This window comes from Elephas maximus, chromosome 2, assembly GCF_024166365.1.
Source record: "Elephas maximus indicus isolate mEleMax1 chromosome 2, mEleMax1 primary haplotype, whole genome shotgun sequence".
In the NCBI taxonomy this organism is placed as follows: Eukaryota; Metazoa; Chordata; class Mammalia; order Proboscidea; family Elephantidae; genus Elephas; species Elephas maximus.
The window spans coordinates 177341354-177361743 of NC_064820.1; the positions used below are offsets into that span (position 1 = coordinate 177341354).

Here is a 20390-nt window from a genome sequence, read left to right on the forward strand (position 1 = left end):
TCAGAGCCTGTAGATGAATTTCCTAAGAATTGTCATCCATCTTGGGGAAAATAGTAATTTTACTTTAAAGAAATAAACCCATATTAGATAGGTTTTAAAGAAAAATCTCAGAGTACAAACTAAAAAATAAGATTTTTGAAAGAAACAAACCCAAACACCCCTCATTTCTATTTCTGGGGTATTTCCTTCCAGAATTCCTGTAGACTTAATGAATAGCAGTTTATCCATTTTGTATAGTCAAACCTTGCATCCCTCAAGACTGCCACTATAGGGGCTGGAAGACAAGGATCTGGGACAGATGCATCATTTTCACATGTAAACTTGTAAAGATTGACCCAAAGCCAAAACCAAACCCAGTGCCGTCGAGTCAATTTGGACTCATAGCGACCCTATAGAACAGAGCAGAACTGCCCCATAGAGTTTCCAAGGAGCGCCTGGCAGATTCGAACTGCCAACTGTAAAGATTGAAGTCCTGCTTAAAGTTTCTGTCAGTGAAAGATTGTAAAAGATCAGCTGCCCTGGTCCAGAAACCAAACCATTGACCTGTTGCTGTCCAGTTGATTCTGACTCATGGTGATCCTATAGAACACAGTAGAACTGCCCCATAGGGTTTCCAAGACTGTTATCTTCACTGAAGCAGACTGCCACATCTTTCTCCAGAAGAGTGGCTGGTGGGTTCAAGCCACCAATCATTGCACCACTAGGTCTCCACAGTCCAGAAACAAGGGATGTAAAAATACTAGAAAGGGGCAGGTGTTGTCAGTATGACCTGGCACTTTGTTAAGACTTTTGGGCTTCTTTAGCCTGTTTGCTTATTGTAAAATACAGATACTGCCTATTACTCACTCCATGAAGCTCTTTTGATGAGTGAGGTAACTTTTGAAAATTACAGCACATTGTTCTAGCACTGAAAAGGCTGCCATTATTCTTAATGAGATAATAAAACCAAAGCTCAGAGTTAATAGTCCAGATGTTACCTTTATTTCAAAATGAAACAGAAATAAGACATGATTTTGAATATAACAGAACTCTTCCTAAAATCAAGAGTAAATTAGACCTTATAGAGGAGGGAACTGAGGCCCAGAAAGGTTACGGGACATATTTTTGTTGTTACTGTTCTAATATGAACTCACAGAAGCTATCTAGGCTTCCTGCCAGTCCTATAACCCACTCTTCTACCAAATATTTGAAATAAGGCTACACAATACTCAGTTTTCTCAGATATTTATGTCTCTTTACTGACAAAAGATAAATAAAACACAAAATAGCAACGTCAGGCTTTATGTTGATCTTGTCCACATTAAGGTAAGAATATGAAAACATAAAATTTTGACCTTATTAAAGCCAGTAAGAATGAAATCTATCTCCATTGTTTTAATTTCATACTAGTCTGAGTTGAATCTAGATACCACGTATTACCAATGTTTTTGTTGTTGCCATCAAGTTGACTCTGACTCATGAAGACCCCACGTGTGTCAGAGTAGCATTTTCAATGGCTGATTTTTCAGAAGTAGATTGCCAGGGCTTTCCTCCGAGGTGTCTCTGGGCGGACTCAAAACTCTAGCCTCTCGGTTAACAGCTGAACACGTTTACCATCGCACCGCCCAAGGACATGTATATCAATAGTATTTGAGATAGCGATTCAGTTATTCTTACCAGCATTATTTCTGAAATGCTGACTTAATGCAAAAATCAGCCAAAACCAAGCCCTTTGCTGTCGAGTCAATTCCAACTCATAGCGACCCTATAGGACAGAGCCGAATGGCCCCATAGAGTTTCCAAGGTGCTGCTGGTGGATTCAGATTTGAACTGCTAACCTTTTGGTTAGCAGACGAGCTCTTAACCACTGAGCCACCAGGGCTCCCTGACAAATGGTTTCTGGTAGCTTAGAAAAGCCAGTGAGGTGTTAAATATCACCGTGCTCATATCAGATGTTTTTAACAGGCTGTTTTCACTGATTCCATTCTGCCAGTATTACCTTCACACAATACTCTTAGCAGAGGTTTGAGGATCATGGCAATCTCAGTTGCTAACATCCCTACAATCTGTCCTTACAGTTCACTGAAGAAAAACTTCAGGTTTTGCCTTTTGCAAATTTTATACAGAAAGCGACATCTGCTGGGTATAATGGTTAAGTGCACTGGATTTTCTATAGTCGATCTAATTTAATATTCATGATTGTTACATAAATGCAATCACAAAATAACAAACAGAATCACAAACCCATATCCTGTATGATAAAGATTATTTTGTCTAAAGGCTCACGTCCAGAATGGTAAAAGACTTAGTGCTGATTGGTCAACACTGATTCAAGGATGAGGAAATAATTATTTTTCCGTTGACATATTTTAAATGTCAAGGCTAACATTTATTTCTAGTAGTAATGCGGAAGGAAATGCACTGAAAATCAAACTTTTATAATCAAGTAAAAAACAAAATACTGCTATTCAGATTGACATTGAAAATTATTCACATGTTATACAGCTTTCCTTTCAGAGATCCAAAGCCCAAGGTAGAATAATTTTTTAGCTTCAGTTCCTACAGGAAAACTTTAAAAGACAAAGACATATATTTATAAAATAAATGCAATTACAGAGTTACTTCGTAATTAAAAAAATGAAGCTCTGCTTTTGAGAAAAAGTAACTAACCTACATTTAAAAATGTGCATGTACAAATATTAAAGGGCCACGGAATTTGAGGAAATAAAGTCTGAGATGTAAGAACTGTTGGGTAAGGACATTTTGATAGGTAGTGACTTGGGGACTCTTTCCACATCACTTATATAAAACTGAAAATATAATCTGAATTCCCATTTAACGTACTTCCTCTTTGTTTTGTTTCTTTAGCGTGGAAAGGACTGAATTTACTACGGGACTTCTGGAAGCTTTATTAAAGTCAGGCAGTAAGAAGAGAACACAAGGATTTTTCCATTAACAATTACCAGCAAGAAGTTGAAAAGAATATATCCACTGTGTCCACTCTGGATGACTCTCTATGACTGGTTACTACCGGCCAAGGAAAGAGGCCATGGGGTCATCGGGCCTCTGACGTTTCATTCTATAGGCCTCCATTTCCTCTTCCGTTGGTTCCCGGTTTTCATAAATGCTATTATAAGGCCGCTTCCGCTCATCAATTTGCATGATCTCCCTGACGTGAAGAAGGCGGGCCTCTTCTGCATTCAGTGCCTGTAGTAAGGGGACAAAATGAGCACCATGGCTCTATAGTACATCTCTTTTGTTCGAAAGTGGCAGAGTACCAAAAAGACACCCTGAATATGAACTGCTACATCAAAAACCTGGACTGCTTGAAAGAACTTGGGAGTCAGTCCTTCTATTGTCGAGCTACAGCTACTGGCTGTTTGGCTGGTACAATATTTTCGTAGATCACAAAACATTCTCTGCCATTTTTAGTCAATGTTAAAGCAACTACATTTTATAAGAAATATTGAAAGAAGTTCATCTTATAGATCAAGCCCACAGCTGATGATTCTGGTGGAGACTGTAATTTTATGTTTCCCAAAAACTTACTGAAATTTAAAAATTATGGAGCTAGAAGGTAATTCTTTCTGGGCAATATGTCAATAACGCTAAAATAACAACTTATAAAGCACATTTCTTCTCTGCATTAGTGATATTTATCAAATAATCCAAGAACTCAATTCTTAGACCCACAAAAGTATCCATTCTATTCTATTGTTACTCTTTGCCATCAAATCGATTCCAACTACAGGACAGAGTAGAATAAGTGCCCCATAGGGTTTCCTAGGCAGATATCTTTACAGGAGCAGATCACCAGATCTTTTTTCCCCTGGAGAGGCTGGTGGGTTTGAACCTCCAACCTTTCAGTTAGCAGCCAAGCGTTCAACCATTGTGCCACTAGGGCTCCTTATTCTAATTCTAGACCTGATATAACCTGATACATAATCCAGGCAAATCACCCAGACTCTGGGCTGGTTTCCTCATTTTTACAATGAAGGAGATAAGACTAGACTGTTTCCTATGGTCTCTTCCAAATGCAGAAGACTGTTATTTGTCAGTTTTACTGTTTAGACTTCACAAAGTACCTTTTTCAGTTTTTCACGTTTTTCTTCGCCATCACTATCTGAACTGCTCTTTCGATGTTTCTTCTTCTTTTTTTTCTTTTTCTCCTCTTTTAGTTTTTCCTGATGCATCTGAGAGGGAGGATTGACGTACGGTGTTATTAATGTGAAAACAAACCTCTAGTGCAAGTTTTAAAGTACTCCCTCCAGGACTTAAAAATTCAGGACAACTGATTACATACTTACCTCCATGAGGGTTTGAGGTTTCTTCACCAACTCTTCTCCAGCTACATCACTTGGAACACATTCCTCCGCGTTCTGTGTAATGGTTTATGAGAAAATACATTTAATTTGACTTGAGTATCATAGTTACCAATCATTGAAGGAAAAGTTAAAACTTGAAACATAAGATGTTTCACACAGAGTTTGACTTAAGAGTTTTAGGCTGTTTTACACATATAAGAAGCAGATGACAACTACTTACAGCAATCTCCTTCCCAGCTTCTCCAGTACAGTAAGAATACTTGACAAAAGAGTGACAGCATTTGTATCCCCATCGGCCTTCTTTCCAATAAGATCCCCAGATGTGCTGCAAATAGAGAGATATTACTTTAAAAGGAAACTAAAAGTGGGCACTCTTATATACTGTGGGTAGGAATATGAAATAATAAAGCCCCTTCAAAAAGTAACTTGAGAGGAAAATGATGGAGATAACAGGGCTGACTAACAGGGAGAGGGTGTCTGGGGCTCAACTGTGAGAAGCAAGCATTATGGTTACAATGGTCTTACATTCTATTCCCCAAAACTTATAAATACACACATGTACATACCCTCACACATACATGTAATAATTGACTTCTGAAAAACTTAGAAGGGTTGGGAAGCCTACATTCCCACATGGCAATAACCGGCTGCTGCTGAATAGTGGTTGCCCCTATTACACAGAATCTGTGTTCTCCAGTTTGTACAATTTGCCTGGTCCACTTTACTCATATACGTTAGTGGGCTGGCTCCTACAGGCAGCTGAATTTTTGATCTCTGATTTACAAGGAAAATTACAGTTTGGGTACTTCAAGAGTATAGCAAGTGACACTCTATGCTTTCTGATGTGATGCAATATGAAGCATCCTGTGACACCTATGAAGTATTCTTATCAAAAATATTTAACTTATATCTAATTAAGCCCTCAGACCTACATTCTCATTTATAAAAATACGGGAATAAGTTATATGATACTATAAGGAAATAGTCAAATACGGATCATGAGACAGTCTTCAAGGTAACTGGCTTAGATCTCTCCTGTAGTCAATGCCAAGAAAAAGGGAGAAACATTTTAGAAAAAAGAGACTAGAGAGACATAATATCCAAATAACAATTTGGATTGGAACCTGACTTGAAAAAACAGCTATTAATAAGAAGATATTTCGGGGTCTATTTTGGAAAAATTGATTAGGGGCCAGATATTGGATGATATTACAGGATTAATGTTAACTTTCTAAAGTGTGATAATGTTACTGTGCTTATATAGGAGAAAAATTTTCTTTAAGGATATATAATATAGTGTTTATGGATAAAATATATCTAATTTCCAAAATTTTCAGCAAAAAATTTTTATAAATATAAAAAAATATATATAAGAAATGTGTCGATGCCACTGGACTAAACCAAAAGCTAAGAAGTTTCCTGAACACAGCCAAACACTTCAAAGAACAGTGTGGTAGGGGTGGGAGTCTGGGGACCATGGTTTCTGGGGATATCTAGGTCAACTGGCATAACAAAGTTTATTAAGAAAATATTCTGCATCCCACTTTGGTAAGTGGCATCTGGGGTCTTAAAAGCTAGCAAACAGCCTTCTAAGATGCATCAATTGGTCCCGATCCACCTGGAGCAAGGGAAAATGACAAACACCAAAGACACAAGGAAAATAGTAGCCCAAGAGACAAAAGGGCCACATAAACCAGAGATTCCATCAGTCTCACACCATAAGAACTGGATGGTGCCCAGCTACCACCAATGACCACCCTGACGGGGAACACAACAGAGAGCCCCTGATGGAGCAAGAGAAAAGTAGGGTGCTGAACTGAAACTCTAGTAAAAAGACCAGACTCGAGGATCTGACTGAGACTGGAGGGACCCCAGAAGACAGGGCCCCTGGACTCTCTGTTAACCCAGAACTAAAACCATTCCCAAAACCAACTCTTCAGCCAAAGAATAGAGTGGACTATAAGACATAAAATGATGCTCATGAAGAATGTGCTTCTTATTTCAAGTAGATACACTCTGAATCGACTTGAAGGCAATGGGTTTGGTGGACACGAGGCTAAATGGGTAAATCCTGTCCGGAGGTGAGATGAGAAGGCAGAAAGGGATAGAAGCTGGTCGAAGGGACACGGGAAATCTGGGGTAGAAAGGAGGAGTGTGCTGTGACATTATAAGGAGAGCAACTAGGGTCACAAAACAATGTGTGTACATATTTTTGCACAAGAAACTAACTTGAACCGTAAACTTTCACCTAAAGCAAAATTAAAAAAATAAAAAGAAATGTGTGTGTGCATGCGTGCCCTCAGTTTTCTCAGCATGTGTGCACACACACAAAGCATATATACCAAAATGTCTTTAAAAAACTCTGAATCTAGGTGGTGGATCTATAGGTGAACATTGTAGTACTTCTACGCATTTTTCCTACTTTTGGAAAAATTTCCTAATACAAACTTAAAATTCTTAAAAAAAAAAAAAAGGGCATAACAACTAATAGTTAATGAGTTATAAAAGAAGATGCAACCCAGAGCAAAATGCTACCAAAGGCACAAGAAGGTTCTGGTTGAACACATACCGTGTGATTGTTGATCTTCACATCCTCCTCATACTTGGAGCAGGCGACAGCCCGCTCCTGTCCTTTGATGACTGTTCCATGTCTTGAGTACTCCACATAGTCTTCAGTCTGAGCTAAAAGCAGTTCAGCTGGAGGAGCATCCAGGTGTTCTTGGCCACCATACTAAAAGGACATTGGGCATTATTAAAGAAATTATAACAAAGATTTGCATTCATACCTGTACTGGAGGGTTTATTCCCAATAAGAACGACTGAAGGAATATTCTTTACTAAGCTTTGTTATACAAAACACAGAGATAAAAAATTAACACTAAAATGCCACCAAAGTTTTATAAGCAAATCAAAGATGTCTCAGGTGTTATTCATCTGCTGAGTGTTGTAGGTTAAAAAAAGGCCATAAATTCCTCTTATCCCTGTATGTGTGACATTTTGACACATGACTTTGCTGCTCCTCCCATTAAGAGATGTGGTCTATTTCTACACTCCTTAAATCAGGATTTGACCATGTTACTTGCTTTAGCCAATCGGAAACGGACAAATATAATTCAAACAAAAGCCTAAAAAGCACTTGTGCATATGGCATGCTTTCTGTTTCTATTCTCCAAGACCCTGAGACTACCATGTAAAGGAGTAAGAGGGACTAGTCTGCTGCAGGATAAGGGGCCATATGGTGCTGAGATGGGACTATCACAGACAGAGCCCTCTTGGGATAATTAGCTTGCTAACTGACAGATACCAGACTGAGGCCATCTGAGACCATCGGTCTCAGCTGAGAGGGTCCACACCCAGAGACCCAGGTGACATACAGAATTGTGAGAAACCATAAATGTTCATCCGAAGCTAAGGTGGTTTGTTTTGCTGCAAAAGCTGATTAAAAAAAGGACACAACAACTGATTAAGACAGTGGAAGGAAAGGAAGATTCGTCGTGAAATAAAAGGGACTCTGTATTGCATTCCAAATGTAAAACAAATACTTGCTACCTAGTAATTTCTCTTAAGTATCATTTTTCTTCAGCATTTTGTCAAAGTTACCTTTTCCAGGATGCTTTCTTTCTGCTGTTCTTTGAAATCTTCTTTTTTAACTTTGAATGATTTATACAACAGCTCTAGTTTTGTAGGATCTGCCTGCAGATGCACTTCGGATCCCTTGTCATAGGCTTCCCAAGCAAACACTAGAATCATCAAAAACATCCAGATGAGTGGCCAGCTACATTTGTCACATCCATCCTCAAAACCAGCTTAAAAGACTGCTCCCAAATATTTTACGAGCTCATGCCTTAATGTAAGAGCAAACACTTACACTGTGTCTGAGCCATGGAGATGGTATCTCCTGTGTATCGGACAAAGTTATCTCCTGCGTAACTAACTCTGTAAACACAAATTAAAGAAAAGTGTTTCAGAGAAATTGGTTTCTTAAAGGAATGTTAATTTTTTTGTGACCCAATCACCCATGATGTTCTTTCTAATTAAGATTTAGTTTTATGCTTAAAATTTTCTTTCTCTCATCTTGAAATCTGTAAACTTGATACTTACTCATCTGGATTCTTTCCTGCATTGGCATAGGGATTCTCTCTCATTGCTCTGGTTTTGGGGTCATAATAAGCAGAATTTGGATCTAAATTCCGCAAATACTAGAAGAAGAAAAAAACATTACATTAATGTTTTACTTACAGTAAAAAAGATTTCCATGGATTCGTAGGAGGAATTCATCATGATAAATTAAATGGATGCGTGCATATTTTGGGTATAGATGAAGAGAAAAAAAAAAGAATGGTACCTAATCTTGAAATAATTCTGACTATACTATCCATGTATCATATGAGTAGACAAAATTTAGGCTGAAAACAGAAATGTTTTTCAAATACGTATGTTAGGTTGGCAAGACTTACTTTTGCAATATCTTCTCTAATCCTGAGATTCCGGACAGTAATTCTTCTCTTAGAGTCAAAATTCTGTCCTGGCATGTCAATATCATCTGCGTATTTATCTTCATCCTCATCTTCACTGTTATGTTCTTTTTCCTGAGACAGAGAGGGGGGTGGGGGAAGCTAGTAAGAAAAAAAGATCAACACCTTGTTCATGTTTTCTTTCCTTTCAACCAAACCCTTATTCACTTGTGTTATTTAAAGCTACAGGTCAAGCAATTATTCATATTAACCACTGGGAATTTTAAAATTTCATTGATTACCCAGGTTGAGCAAACATTTATTACCGTCTGAGAATTTGGTTCCTCCTCTCCCCACTGGTGTTTTGGAGAATTCTGCATCATGAAAGAAGGAAAAGAATTTGTAATCTTATTCCACTGAATCGACCGATTATTTAACACTTTAAAAAATATATTTAAGATAGCTCAATTCTAAGTGAACAAATTGCCGTATTTCTGTTGTAATGAGAACAACGAAAGTTCTGAATGCAAGTATGCCACTCTGAATGGTTAATTTTATTCGACTGTCTACAAAGCCAGAGTATTTCTAGAGCATTTTAAGATTATAATTACACGATTATAATAGTAACATTAAGATGACTATAAGGAGCCCTGGCGGCACAATAGTTAAACACTGGGCTGCTAACTGAAAGGTCGGAGGTTTGAACCCACCAGCGGCTCAGCGGAAGAAAAGACCTAGCAATCTGCTCCCGTAAATATTACAGCCTAGAAAACCCTATGGGGCAGTCCTACTCTTTCACATGGGGTTGTGCTTAGTTTGAATCAACTTGACATCATGAAACAACAAAATACATATATAATGAATTAAAAGGTCAATCATGTAAAGATATATGTACAAGAATATGATTTACAGTATTGTCTATGATAACAAAATTGGGGAAAAAAAATCATACTTAACAATAGACGATTGGTAATATAATTTATGTCCCTCGATGGAACACTGACCAACCATTAAAAGTGATGCTATCCAAGATGCTGGAGAATATGTATAATTTGCTACTTTTGAAAAATAAAAACAGGAGTGGGAATAAGAATATATATTTGTATTGTTTATGTTTACACTGAAACTCCAAATAGAGTCACAAGCAAAATAAAAACAAAGTTATTGGTTCAGGGCATGTAGAGAAATGGAGTAGACAGAGGCAGGGCAGGGAAACTTTTCACTGCATATTTTCTTAAATTGTTTTTGATTTTTGAACCAAGTGAAATTATCTAAAATTAAATAATGCTACAGCAAATCAAACCAAACTCACTGCCAAGTCAATTCCAACGTGTAACAACCCTAGAGGACAGAGCAGAACTGCCCCACAGGGGTACTAGGCTGTAAATCTTTATGGAAGCAGAATACCACATTGTTCTCCCACAGAGCAACGGATGGGTTTAAACTGTGGACCTTCTGGTTAGCAGCTGAGTGCTTTAACCACTGCACCACCAGGGCTCCTTCAAATAATGCTATAGCTCTATAATTTAATAACATAGAAACTGGTCCTCATTGTATTATATATTGTTAAATTAGAAGAGCAACGAAAATTTTTGTGCATAATGAATTTTCTGAACTCTCAAAAATTCTTTTCATGAATGGATCTAGTAATTTCAATCCAGAAAGGGTATATAAATATTTTATGGCACTATCCTTTCCAAAAGGACCCCATCAATTTATATTTCCATGAAAGTATTAGAAGTGTCAGTTTTACTTTTCCTCTTCAACAGCTCTTCTCTCTAAAATCTTGTCTAATAAGAGACATAAAAACATTAATCTGTTTCACAATTTTTATTTCTTTGAGTGCTAAGAGTTTAACGTTTTTTAATTGATTGCTTTTATTACTTACAGCCTGTTCCACTAATTTTCCTGAGGCCAATTCTTCTTGGAGTTTTTGGGCTTTTAGTGTTCGTTTTGCCTAAAAAACAGAAACATGCAAAATTTACTTACAGCTTTCAAATGGCCATTTAATTTTTATATATTTAAAAAGGATAACTTTATAATTTTCAGAAAGGGCCACTGGCCAAAAATATTCTCATTAAGATTTCTCTAGCCCTAAGATCTATGGCTGTTTCGACATTTACCCTGAAGCAACAATGAAAAGGTATGGAGGGGCAGGGAAGCTAGATTAGTGGAAAGAGAACAAACAGAATGGAAATAATGAGAATGCTGACAACAATCAATGTTTACCCTAAGATCTATGACTGCCTGTTTGGACCAGGCAGTTAATGCAGACTGCATCAGACGGCATCAGTAGTCAACTGCAGAGAGCAAGCCCTCTGGCTAAAAGGGGTAGTAACCACCTGACTCCGGGTGACTGGCTCCTGCCAGGCAGGCCCAGGTTATTAGGTATTTTGTTGTTCAAGAAAGGACGAAATCCAGACTTTTAAGTGAAATCTCAAGAATTTGAAACATTTAGTCTAATTTAAAAATAATGCAGTGTGGCTTTGGTTTTAAAGGAATGGGGGAAGAGTATGTGAAATCATGACAGAAAAAAATGAGGTTGAATTAAAATAAATTTCAATTCTCTGGAACAAGTGCTGCATGAGACAAATAAAACAGACCCATGGGCAAGATACAGCCTCAGAGCCAAGAGTTTACAACTTCAGAAAGCCAAAAACTTTGGACACTACACTGCTTTCATGTTTCCAGTAACTTCTAAAATCTAAGTAAGAAAGTAAAGGCAATAAAAGAATCAAATAAGAAAGAACTGTTGCCAGGTAGGGTTAGCACACTTTTATCTTCACTTTACCACTAAAAAAAAAAAAACCCATTGCTGTTGAGTCAATTCTGACTCATAAAGACCATACAGGACAGAGTAGAACTGCCCCACAGGGTTTCCAAGGCTGTAAATCTTTACAGGAGCAGACTGCCACATCTTTCTCCCACTACTATTACTGGTATTAAAAAAATACCACCATTTTTTTTAGGCTTTAAGACTCAAAAAAAAAAAAAAAAAAAAAATTGCTAAATTAGAAATACAGCAAGAGTATATATTCTTTAAGGATAGTAGGAAAGCAGAGAATTTTGCTTACCAGATCAACTTTGGCGTATTCTTCTACAATTTTCATGTGTTCTTCTGGATTGTAGCCATTCCACCGATCCCTCTTCCCATCATAGTCAAACGTCAGCTGAGGCTGGACATGTTCATCGGGAGCTATATTAGTACCTGTAAATTTTGCTCCGACTCGCCTAGGTCTCTGAAAAACAGATTAATTAATTTTTCCTAAGCACTAGCAACCCATAGCAAAATTTCATAAAACCTTTACAGAGGTAGAATAAAAATACCATAAGACTTTTTGGTCAATTATTATTTAATCTGCAGCAGAAATTTTTTGGTGGTGCTGAACTCAGCCACTCAAATTAATTTCTATTGAACTTGTATACAAATTGTTGTTGTTGTTAGGTACTGTTGAGTGGGTTCTGACTCATACCAACCCTATGTACAAGAAAATGAAACACTGCTCAAATATACGTAATTTTAAAAAACAGAATTAAGCTCTCTGACAAGCAATATAGAAAGGAAGACTCAGGTGGCAATTTCCAAAATTCTCAAAGGCAAACTTACCTCAAAGCAGTCTTTCTTTTTGTGTGTCATGGCCCCACAATTTTCACATGCTCCTTTGCGATATTTAGTAAGTATGGAATTCTATAAATGGATATGAAGAAAAACAAAATATTTTATCTGTCTGGATAAGTTAGAAATAATGTTGGCTCTCATTACTATATTACCTAATGAAATGAATTAATCCTTAAAAGGAAAACCTGTTGGAAGTCACCACACATTTACAAATGAGAAAGTTTATGAACTTCAGCAATATTAAATTTATAAAAGAAAAACCAGAATCTAAAGTAGTATGCATTGTGAATTTCAACACCAGCTAAAGGGTTATATAATCTGTTTGAACATTATATACTATTATATTAAGTAAGGTGCCTTGTCTTAGATTCTTAAAATAAAATCTCCACATAAACAAGGACATACACAGATTGCCTCCATACCTCTTTCACACCCCTCTTGTACCATTCTCCAGATGAACTATACTGCCTTTGCTTCTCTGGCTGTGGTCTTTGGTGCTTTAATGTAGGTCTTTTCGATGGATCAATATACCATGGTACTGAAGAAATATACTGAGGGATATGAGGGTTGATGTCTCTGTGAAAAAAATTTAAAGTTTAACATTAAACCTTTAAAGTAATTAATATTAAAATTGCAAATCTAGCATATAAGTCTAAGACTGGAGATACAATTTTAGTGGGAAGACGAAGAGGGAACAGTTGATAACTCTATAATACAATAAAAAATAAGAAGGAAGAAAGTAATTTATATCAGTCAAAAAAGTTTCCAACAAAGAAGTAAGAATAGTGACATAAGGAAGAGAGGTGAAGGAAGATGGAGCTATTTTGCTAGTGAGCTGAATCTTCTCTCACAGCAAGAAGTTAACTGATAATGTCTAGAACTGATTGATTAAAATAATGGTTTAAGTATATTGTTTAGAGATATGGAGGTATCAAAGGAATCCTGGTAGCACAGTGCTTGGCTGCTAACTGAAGGGTTGGTGGTTTGAAGCCATCAGCCACTCTGAGGGAGAAAGACGTGGCAGTCTGCTTCCATAAAGATTGCAGCCTTGGGAACCCTACGGGGGCAGTTCTACTCTGTCCTGTGGGGTAGCTATGAGTTGGAATCAACTCAATAGCAACAGGTTTGGTTTATGGAGGTATCAACCAGAAAAACTAAAAAAAGAAAGACTTAAAAGTAGTCATTTCTGGAGAGTGTGATAGGGAATGAAAAGGGTGGAGAGGGATGTTTACTTTTTTAAACAATAGTAATATAATAGTATTACTATTACTATTATAAGCCCTTCAGAATTGGTTATTAAATATTATACATACTAGTTTTGATAAAATAAGTAAAACAAAAATGATGTAAATGATAAAGATAGCTTCTGGCCAATTCAAAGAATGATAAACTGATAAATTAAGTAGACAAGGATTTTGAATATACAGAACGTGCAGAAAAAATAAAATACTTACTTTCCTTCTTCATCAACTTCTGCAGGAGCATTACCCAGTTTTCGCTGTTCTTCTAGCTCCTTCTTCTTTCTCCAGTCCTCTCTGGTCATCTTCTTTGGTTCCTCCAAACTCATTTCTTTGGACCCAGTCAGGGGGGCTGCATTAACTGCTTCCACAGCTGCAGCCGACATGATTACCTGGTCTCCTGTAAGAGAAGGAACAAATAAGTTTACAACATAAGCTAGGCTTTCAAGAATTCACCATTCATGAAAATATATCCTAATAACACTTACTGTGGATTATATATAACGTTTCACATGTTCTTATTCTTTCATAGTATCTGTAAGGGAAGTCTCTTTCCCTTCCTCGAAAAAAGTCCCTAAATACACTTAGACCTGTTTCTCCCTCACCCCTAATTTACATATGAAGAAAGACATACATACATGTATTTAAAATTTCACAGGGTTCTTTTTCTCATATACATCCCTGATTTTCTCTGTATATTGTGTCTCAAACTTTTCTACCATATTAACTCTTGAGAATAAACAGGCTCCCATCTCTGCCTATCAAGGCCAAACGCCTTAAGAGTTATCTATATTCACTGTCCCTATTTCTTCACCTTCTGCTTCTCCCCTCATCATTCTAATGTACTTCTACTCCCTACCACTCTACAGAAAAAGTTACCAATAAGTTATCAATGATCAATGTGTTAATCCATTGTCAACTGTTTCCTTCCTTTTAGATATAGTCCTATCCCTTGGCCTCCATGATACCACATCTCCTGGTTATTCTTGTACTTCTCTTGCTGCTCCTCCTGTCTCCTCTGCAGGTTCACCCACTTCTGCCTAGTTATTTAACACCTGCATTCCTCAATGCTCAGACCTAGAGCATTTCTCCTCACTCTAAACTCAGCTAGTGAACAAGCTCATCCATATCCAAGGTTTCAGTACCACCAATATATCACTGACAGCTTCCCAATTTATTTCTCTACTCCAGACCTCTTACGTATTCAGATTCATATATCCAACTACTTATGTGACATCTCCATATAGAGGTCCCAGAGACATCTAAACTCAACAGGTCTTAGTGCAAACTCACAACTTTCCCCCTGAAATCTAGTCCCCCTTTGCTGTTCTCTATCTCAATGAATGACAACATCCATCTATTTACACAAGTGGTCCACTCATACCTCCTATCTATTTCAATATTAAGAACTGTTATTTTCACTTCCTGAACCACATTCGTATTCATCTGCTGCTGTTGTTGTTTAGGTGCCGCAAACTCATAGCGACCCTATAGGACAGAGTAGAAATGCCTCATAGGGATTGCAAGGAGTGGCTGGTGGATTTGAAATGTGGGCTTTTTTTTTTTTTTTGGTTAGCAGCTGTAGCTCACCATAGCTCTTAACTACTGCACCACCAGTGCTCCATATTCATCTACTTCTCTCAATTCTCAATGCTACCACCTTTGTGTAAATTATTACTTTAGTTTCCTATGGTTCCCCCCAATCCATTCTCCACACTGATGACAGTGTTTTTTGACCAAACTAGGCACCATAGGCTAGCCAAGCTGACACATAACATTAACCTTTGGATGAAGATTAAAACCCTCCAATGCAGTGCTGCACATATAATGTGTGCCCCAGATGTAATTTGAAGTTTTCTGGTAGGCATATTAAAAAGTAAAAAAGAAACAGGTAAAATTAAATTTACAATATTTCATTTAATGTAATATATCTAACATTTCAATAAGCAATCAACATTTAAAAATCAACTATACCTTTAAAATCCCATGTGTACTTTACACTTTTTAGGTCTAATCATATTTCAAGTGCTCAATAGCCTCGAGTGGCTAGTAGCTATCATACTGGACAGTGCAGCTCCAATGGCTTATCATAATTTTTTTTCTAATGCATCATGCTCCTTCCAGCTATAGGAACTTTACATAGACTCTTTCTCAATGGAATTGCTCAATGACTGGGAGTCCATGAGTCTCCTCAAAAGTGTTCTCTTCTCCTGTGTCTAACATACAGAAAATCTACATGATGGCCCAAGTATACTGTGAGGTGAAGAGGGACAATAGCAGATCTAACCCTCTTTGTTATAACATATTGTAACCTTGTAACAGGTGCATTAGTAATCCCATTTACAAATGAAGAAACAGGCCCTGACAGGTTCACACACTCTCCCAAGGATGCATGCTAGTAAGAGACACAGAAGCACTTCAACCCAAGCTTTACTCCAAAGTTGGTTCTTTAAGCAATTTTGTTTTATTCCCTCCATAGGGCACTGGCTTCTGGACGTGCAATATTAAAAATTAAAGCTGAATAAAGGGTTGTAGTCACCAAGATGTATCTATTAGGCTCCCACGCTGTGCGGGCCTAGAAGCTACCTTCTACAAGTAATAATAATAATAGCTCTCACTTACTGAACACTCACTATAAGACTGAAGACACTGTCTAGCGTTTTACATGTTATCGTTTTATTTAACCCTCACAGTAGTTCAGTGAAGAAGATACTATTACCGTCCCTTCTTAATGGATGAGAAAAACTGAAGCTCCAAGACATTCTTCTGGAGAGGAGCCAAAGCCTGTCAATTTGGGTACAGGAAGAAGGCGATTCCAGTCTCCTCGAAGTCTGGAGACTGCTCGGGCTTTCCGAGGATATACTAAAAATCACCTCACAAAGGAAAGACTCTAAGTTATCCCGGCTCTTTCCCAGAGGGCGAAGGCCTTGACGGCTTGGACATAGCACCATGTCTGAGACTCTGGACAGCAGTTTCCTTCACCGTCAGGACGTCCCTTCGCCCCTCAGTCTGGCGTTCATCTCCCATCACCAGGATGTATCTAAGAATTGGAAGTCTCTGGCCCATTTTCCAAGGTTCCCTGGCTCCGGGGTCCAGGTTCTCAGAATATTCACTTACCCAAACCCGCAGCAGCCGACCCCAAAACAACACGACAGAAAAACAGCCAATTGTACAATGTTTACTTCCGGGCCCCGCAATCTCCCAGCAGCCACTGCGGTAACTTCCGCTACAGTCATACACATGCGCATTAACAACGCTTTTGGTCTCTGAAGCCTTTGCTCCGTTGGTGTCGCGAGATTTTGAGCTGTGCGTATCGTGCTATTGATCCGTCTTGTTAAGGTGGTTGAGTTTTAGTCGCTTCTCAGTGCATGTGAACTTTAGAGTTGAATAGATTATATGTAGATTGTATTGCAATCTCAGATTCTCAGGGCTCAAAGGGACGTAAAAGAAAAAAAAAAATCGACAGCAGAAAGAAAGCAGCACACAGACCTCATGCCTTATAGAAGAGTATGAAGTGAATGGGGGGGGGTTCGTGACGTGTTACAAAAGAGTAGCTAAAATTAGTAGTATTAATTAGTTACCAGGTACTGTATAAATTGCTGGGGTGTGGTGAACACAAGCGTCCCACTCCTCGAGTTTACACCATGTCGAGTAAGAAAGACACTAAGATAGTTTTTCCAATAATTTATTACAGTTGTCAAATGTCACAATGAAAGGAATAACACGTGTTAGAATATGAAGTACTGGTAATTGTGACTACTCATGCTTAAGTGATCTTGTATTTTATCATTAGAAACAAATAGTATAAAACGGTTTCCATTTTGGAGAAGAAAAGTATCTATGACATCCCAGTCATCCCTTTAAGACATATATATAAAATACTGGAAAATAAACGGGATTTTTGGTAGTTTAATTTACAGTGATTTTTTTTCTTTGTAATACCTACCGTAGGCATTTTTCTAAAATAAACATGTATTTCTTTTAAAAAGTAAAAAAAAGCTAATATCTCTGCCTCAAAGAGGGCAAAATAGCAGATGAAGGAATAAAAAGTGTCAAGACTCGTCTGAAAGTAGAGTCTATAAATCTTCCAGACTTTTTTTTTTTTTAAGTCCATTTAAAAGAATTCCTGAATTTTGCTTTAGGATGTTGAAACCTAATCACCCAGAATTACCAGGCACAAACCAGGAAGCACATCCCCCAGAGGAATCTTAGAATGTGCTGGACAAGAAAGATCCCTCTTCTTGTTAGTTCAGTAAGTGTTCAGTAAGTGAGAGCAGGAATAAGTCTTTCAAGATTTGGGTTCCTGTGGGAGGATGTGAGGAGGGTCTAGGGAAGGGGGACCAGTTCTAGATTGGTTCCTATTTCTAATGCAGGATTAGATGAAACTAGGATTAACCAGGGATTTGGTCTTGTCATGAGGCAGGGTGGTTTTGCAATGGGGTTTCTGCAGTAACAGTTGGGAATAGCAAAGTGAGTCTGGGGGCATTGTTACAATTTCGGAGGTCAGAGCCTCCTGCTGCAGATAGCCACTTCCTGAGACAGGCGTGAGGTGAGTAGCAAGAGCTTTAATGTGTATCGATACACAGGAGACAGGGGAGAATGATCTCCTCCAAAGCCTGTCTCCCCAAACTGGAGATAGGCTGAAAGATTTATAGGACAAAATCACGGATCTCAGGAACTTGTGGAATGTCTCCTGGGGTGGTTTCGGTGATCATGGTCCCAAGGTATTATCTCATCTGCTCAGGGGGTGACTGGTCTCCTGGGATGCTTTTGGTGGTCATAAGACTGTCTTAGATTATAACATTTGTTTTCACAGTCTGAAAAGGACATTAGTCATTAGTAAAAATTCAACAAGGAAAAAGGAACTGAGCAGTCGAGGATAAGTTTAGAAGAGAAAAAAACGGCATAGGTCCTGTTCATGTCATGGCAAAGCAGCCTGTTCCAGCATCATTGGTAAGATAGTGATGGTCCCTCAGACAGGGAATTGTTATGCATTTTATAGTTCTGTATGACCTTGAGAAGCACCCTGGTGGTGCAGTGGTTAAAGCACTCGGCTGCTAACCAAAAGATTGGTGGTTCGAACCCACCAGCTACTTGGCAGGAGAAAGATGTGGCAGCCTGCTTCTGTAAAGTTTTGCAGCCTTGAAAAGGATAGCTCTACTCTGTCCTATAGGGTTGCCATGAGTGGGAATCAACTAAAAGGCAATTGGTTTGGTTTTGGGTTCGGTATGACCTTGGGAGAAACAATGCTTCCTCTGCCAGAAATTCAAGCTGGATTCAGAAGAGGACATGGAAGGATGGATATCATTGCTGATGTCAGATGGATCCTGGCTGAAAGCAGAGAATACCAGAAAGATGTTTACCTGTGTTTTATTCATGGGTAACATTGTGTGTGAGGATTGGGAATTCCAGAACACTTAATCGTGCTCATGAGGAACTGGTACATAAACCAAGAGGCAGTCATTCAGACAGAACAAGGGGATACTGCGTGGTTTAAAGTCAGGAAAGGTGTGTGTCACGGTTGTATCCTTCCACCATACTTATTCAATCTGTATGCTGAGCAAATAATCTGAGAAACTGGATAATATGAACAAGAATGCAGCATCAGGACTGGAGGAAGACTCATTAAAAGCTCGTGATATGCAGATGACACAACCTTACTTGCTGAAAGCGAAGAGGACTTGAAGCACCTACTGATGAAAATCAAAGACTACAGCCTTCAATATGGATTACAACTCAAAGAAAACAAAAATCCTCACAACTGGACCAATAAGCAGCATCATGATAAAGTACTGAAGTTGTCAAGGATTTCATTTTACTTGGATCCTCAATCAATGCCCATGGAAGGTGCAGTCAAGAAATCAAACGACATATTGCATTGGGCAAGTCTTCTGCAAAAGACCTCTTTAAAGTTTAAAAAGCAAAGATGTCACTTTGAGAACTAAGGTACTCCTGATCCAAGCCATGATATTTCCAGTTGCCACATATGCATGTGAAAGCTGGACAATGAATAAGGAAGACTGAAGAAGAATTGATGCCTTTGAATTATGACGTTGGTGAAGAATATTGAATATACCATGGACTGCCAGAAGAACAAACAAGTCTGTCTTGGAAGAAGTACAGTGAGAGTGCTCCTTGGAAGTAAGAATGGCGAGACTTGGTCTCAAGTACTTTGGACATGTTATCAGGAGGAGCCAGTACTTGGAGAAGGACATCATGCTTGGTAAGGTAGAGGGTCATCAAAAAAGAGGAAGACCCTCAGTGAGATGGATTGACACAGTGGCTGCAACAATGGGCTCAAACACAGCAATGATTGTGAGGATGATGGAGGACTGGGCGATATTTCATTCTGTTGTACATGGGCTTGCCTTGAGTTGGAAATGACTTGATGGCACCTAACAACAACAATCATAATGATGTTTCAGTTCTTGGAATTGGAGACCACATTCACGTCCCTTATATCTCTTTTGGGAGCAGGTTAAAACAGCTCCTTACACTTGCATATCCCATGATTAATTTTGTTGTTGTTGTGTGCCGTGGAGTTGATTCCCACTCACAGCAACCCTACAGGACAGAGTAGAATTGCCCCACAGAGTTTCCTAGGCTGATATCTTTATGGGAGCAGATCACAAGGTCTTTTGTCCCACAGAATGGCTGGTGGGTTCAAACCATCGACCTTTGAGCTAGCAGCAGAGCGCTTTAATCATTTGTGCCACCAGTGGCCCTTATGATTTATATACACTTTCAAAATATTACTTCTAAGGTATTTGTCAGA

The 20390-nt window shown here is 38.3% G+C and overlaps 1 protein-coding gene across 1 annotated transcript; it reads right to left on the reverse strand.

The window, feature by feature from the left end:
* Positions 1-969: 969 nt before the first annotated feature.
* On the reverse strand, positions 970-16819 carry SLU7 (SLU7 homolog, splicing factor). The gene is made up of 16 exons (XM_049874256.1): positions 16733-16819; positions 13832-14015; positions 12800-12953; positions 12366-12446; positions 11833-11997; positions 10647-10715; positions 9085-9132; positions 8762-8893; positions 8406-8503; positions 8173-8240; positions 7905-8044; positions 6874-7035; positions 4525-4629; positions 4287-4358; positions 4065-4172; positions 970-3186 (listed from the first exon to the last, which is right to left on the reverse strand). The coding sequence occupies exons 2-16, from the start codon at positions 13999-14001 to the stop codon at positions 3007-3009; spliced, it is 1752 nt and encodes a 583-aa protein (XP_049730213.1). The 5' UTR covers positions 14002-14015; positions 16733-16819; the 3' UTR covers positions 970-3006.
* Between the last annotated feature and the right edge of the window lie 3571 nt (positions 16820-20390).

What these genes read in the sequence shown, in the direction of transcription:
- SLU7 (XM_049874256.1), bottom strand. Translation starts at nt 14,001, where the DNA reads ATGTCGGCTGCAGCTGTGGAAGCAGTTAATGCAGCCCCCCTGACTGGG. An exon ending in ACAAGAGGGGTGTGAAAGAG is followed by an intron (nt 12,447 to 12,799) that starts GTATGGAGGCAA and finishes ATCCATTTATAG; the next exon opens with AATTCCATACTTACTAAATA. An exon ending in AAGCTGGGAAGGAGATTGCT is followed by an intron (nt 4,359 to 4,524) that starts GTAAGTAGTTGT and finishes ACCATTACACAG; the next exon opens with AACGCGGAGGAATGTGTTCC.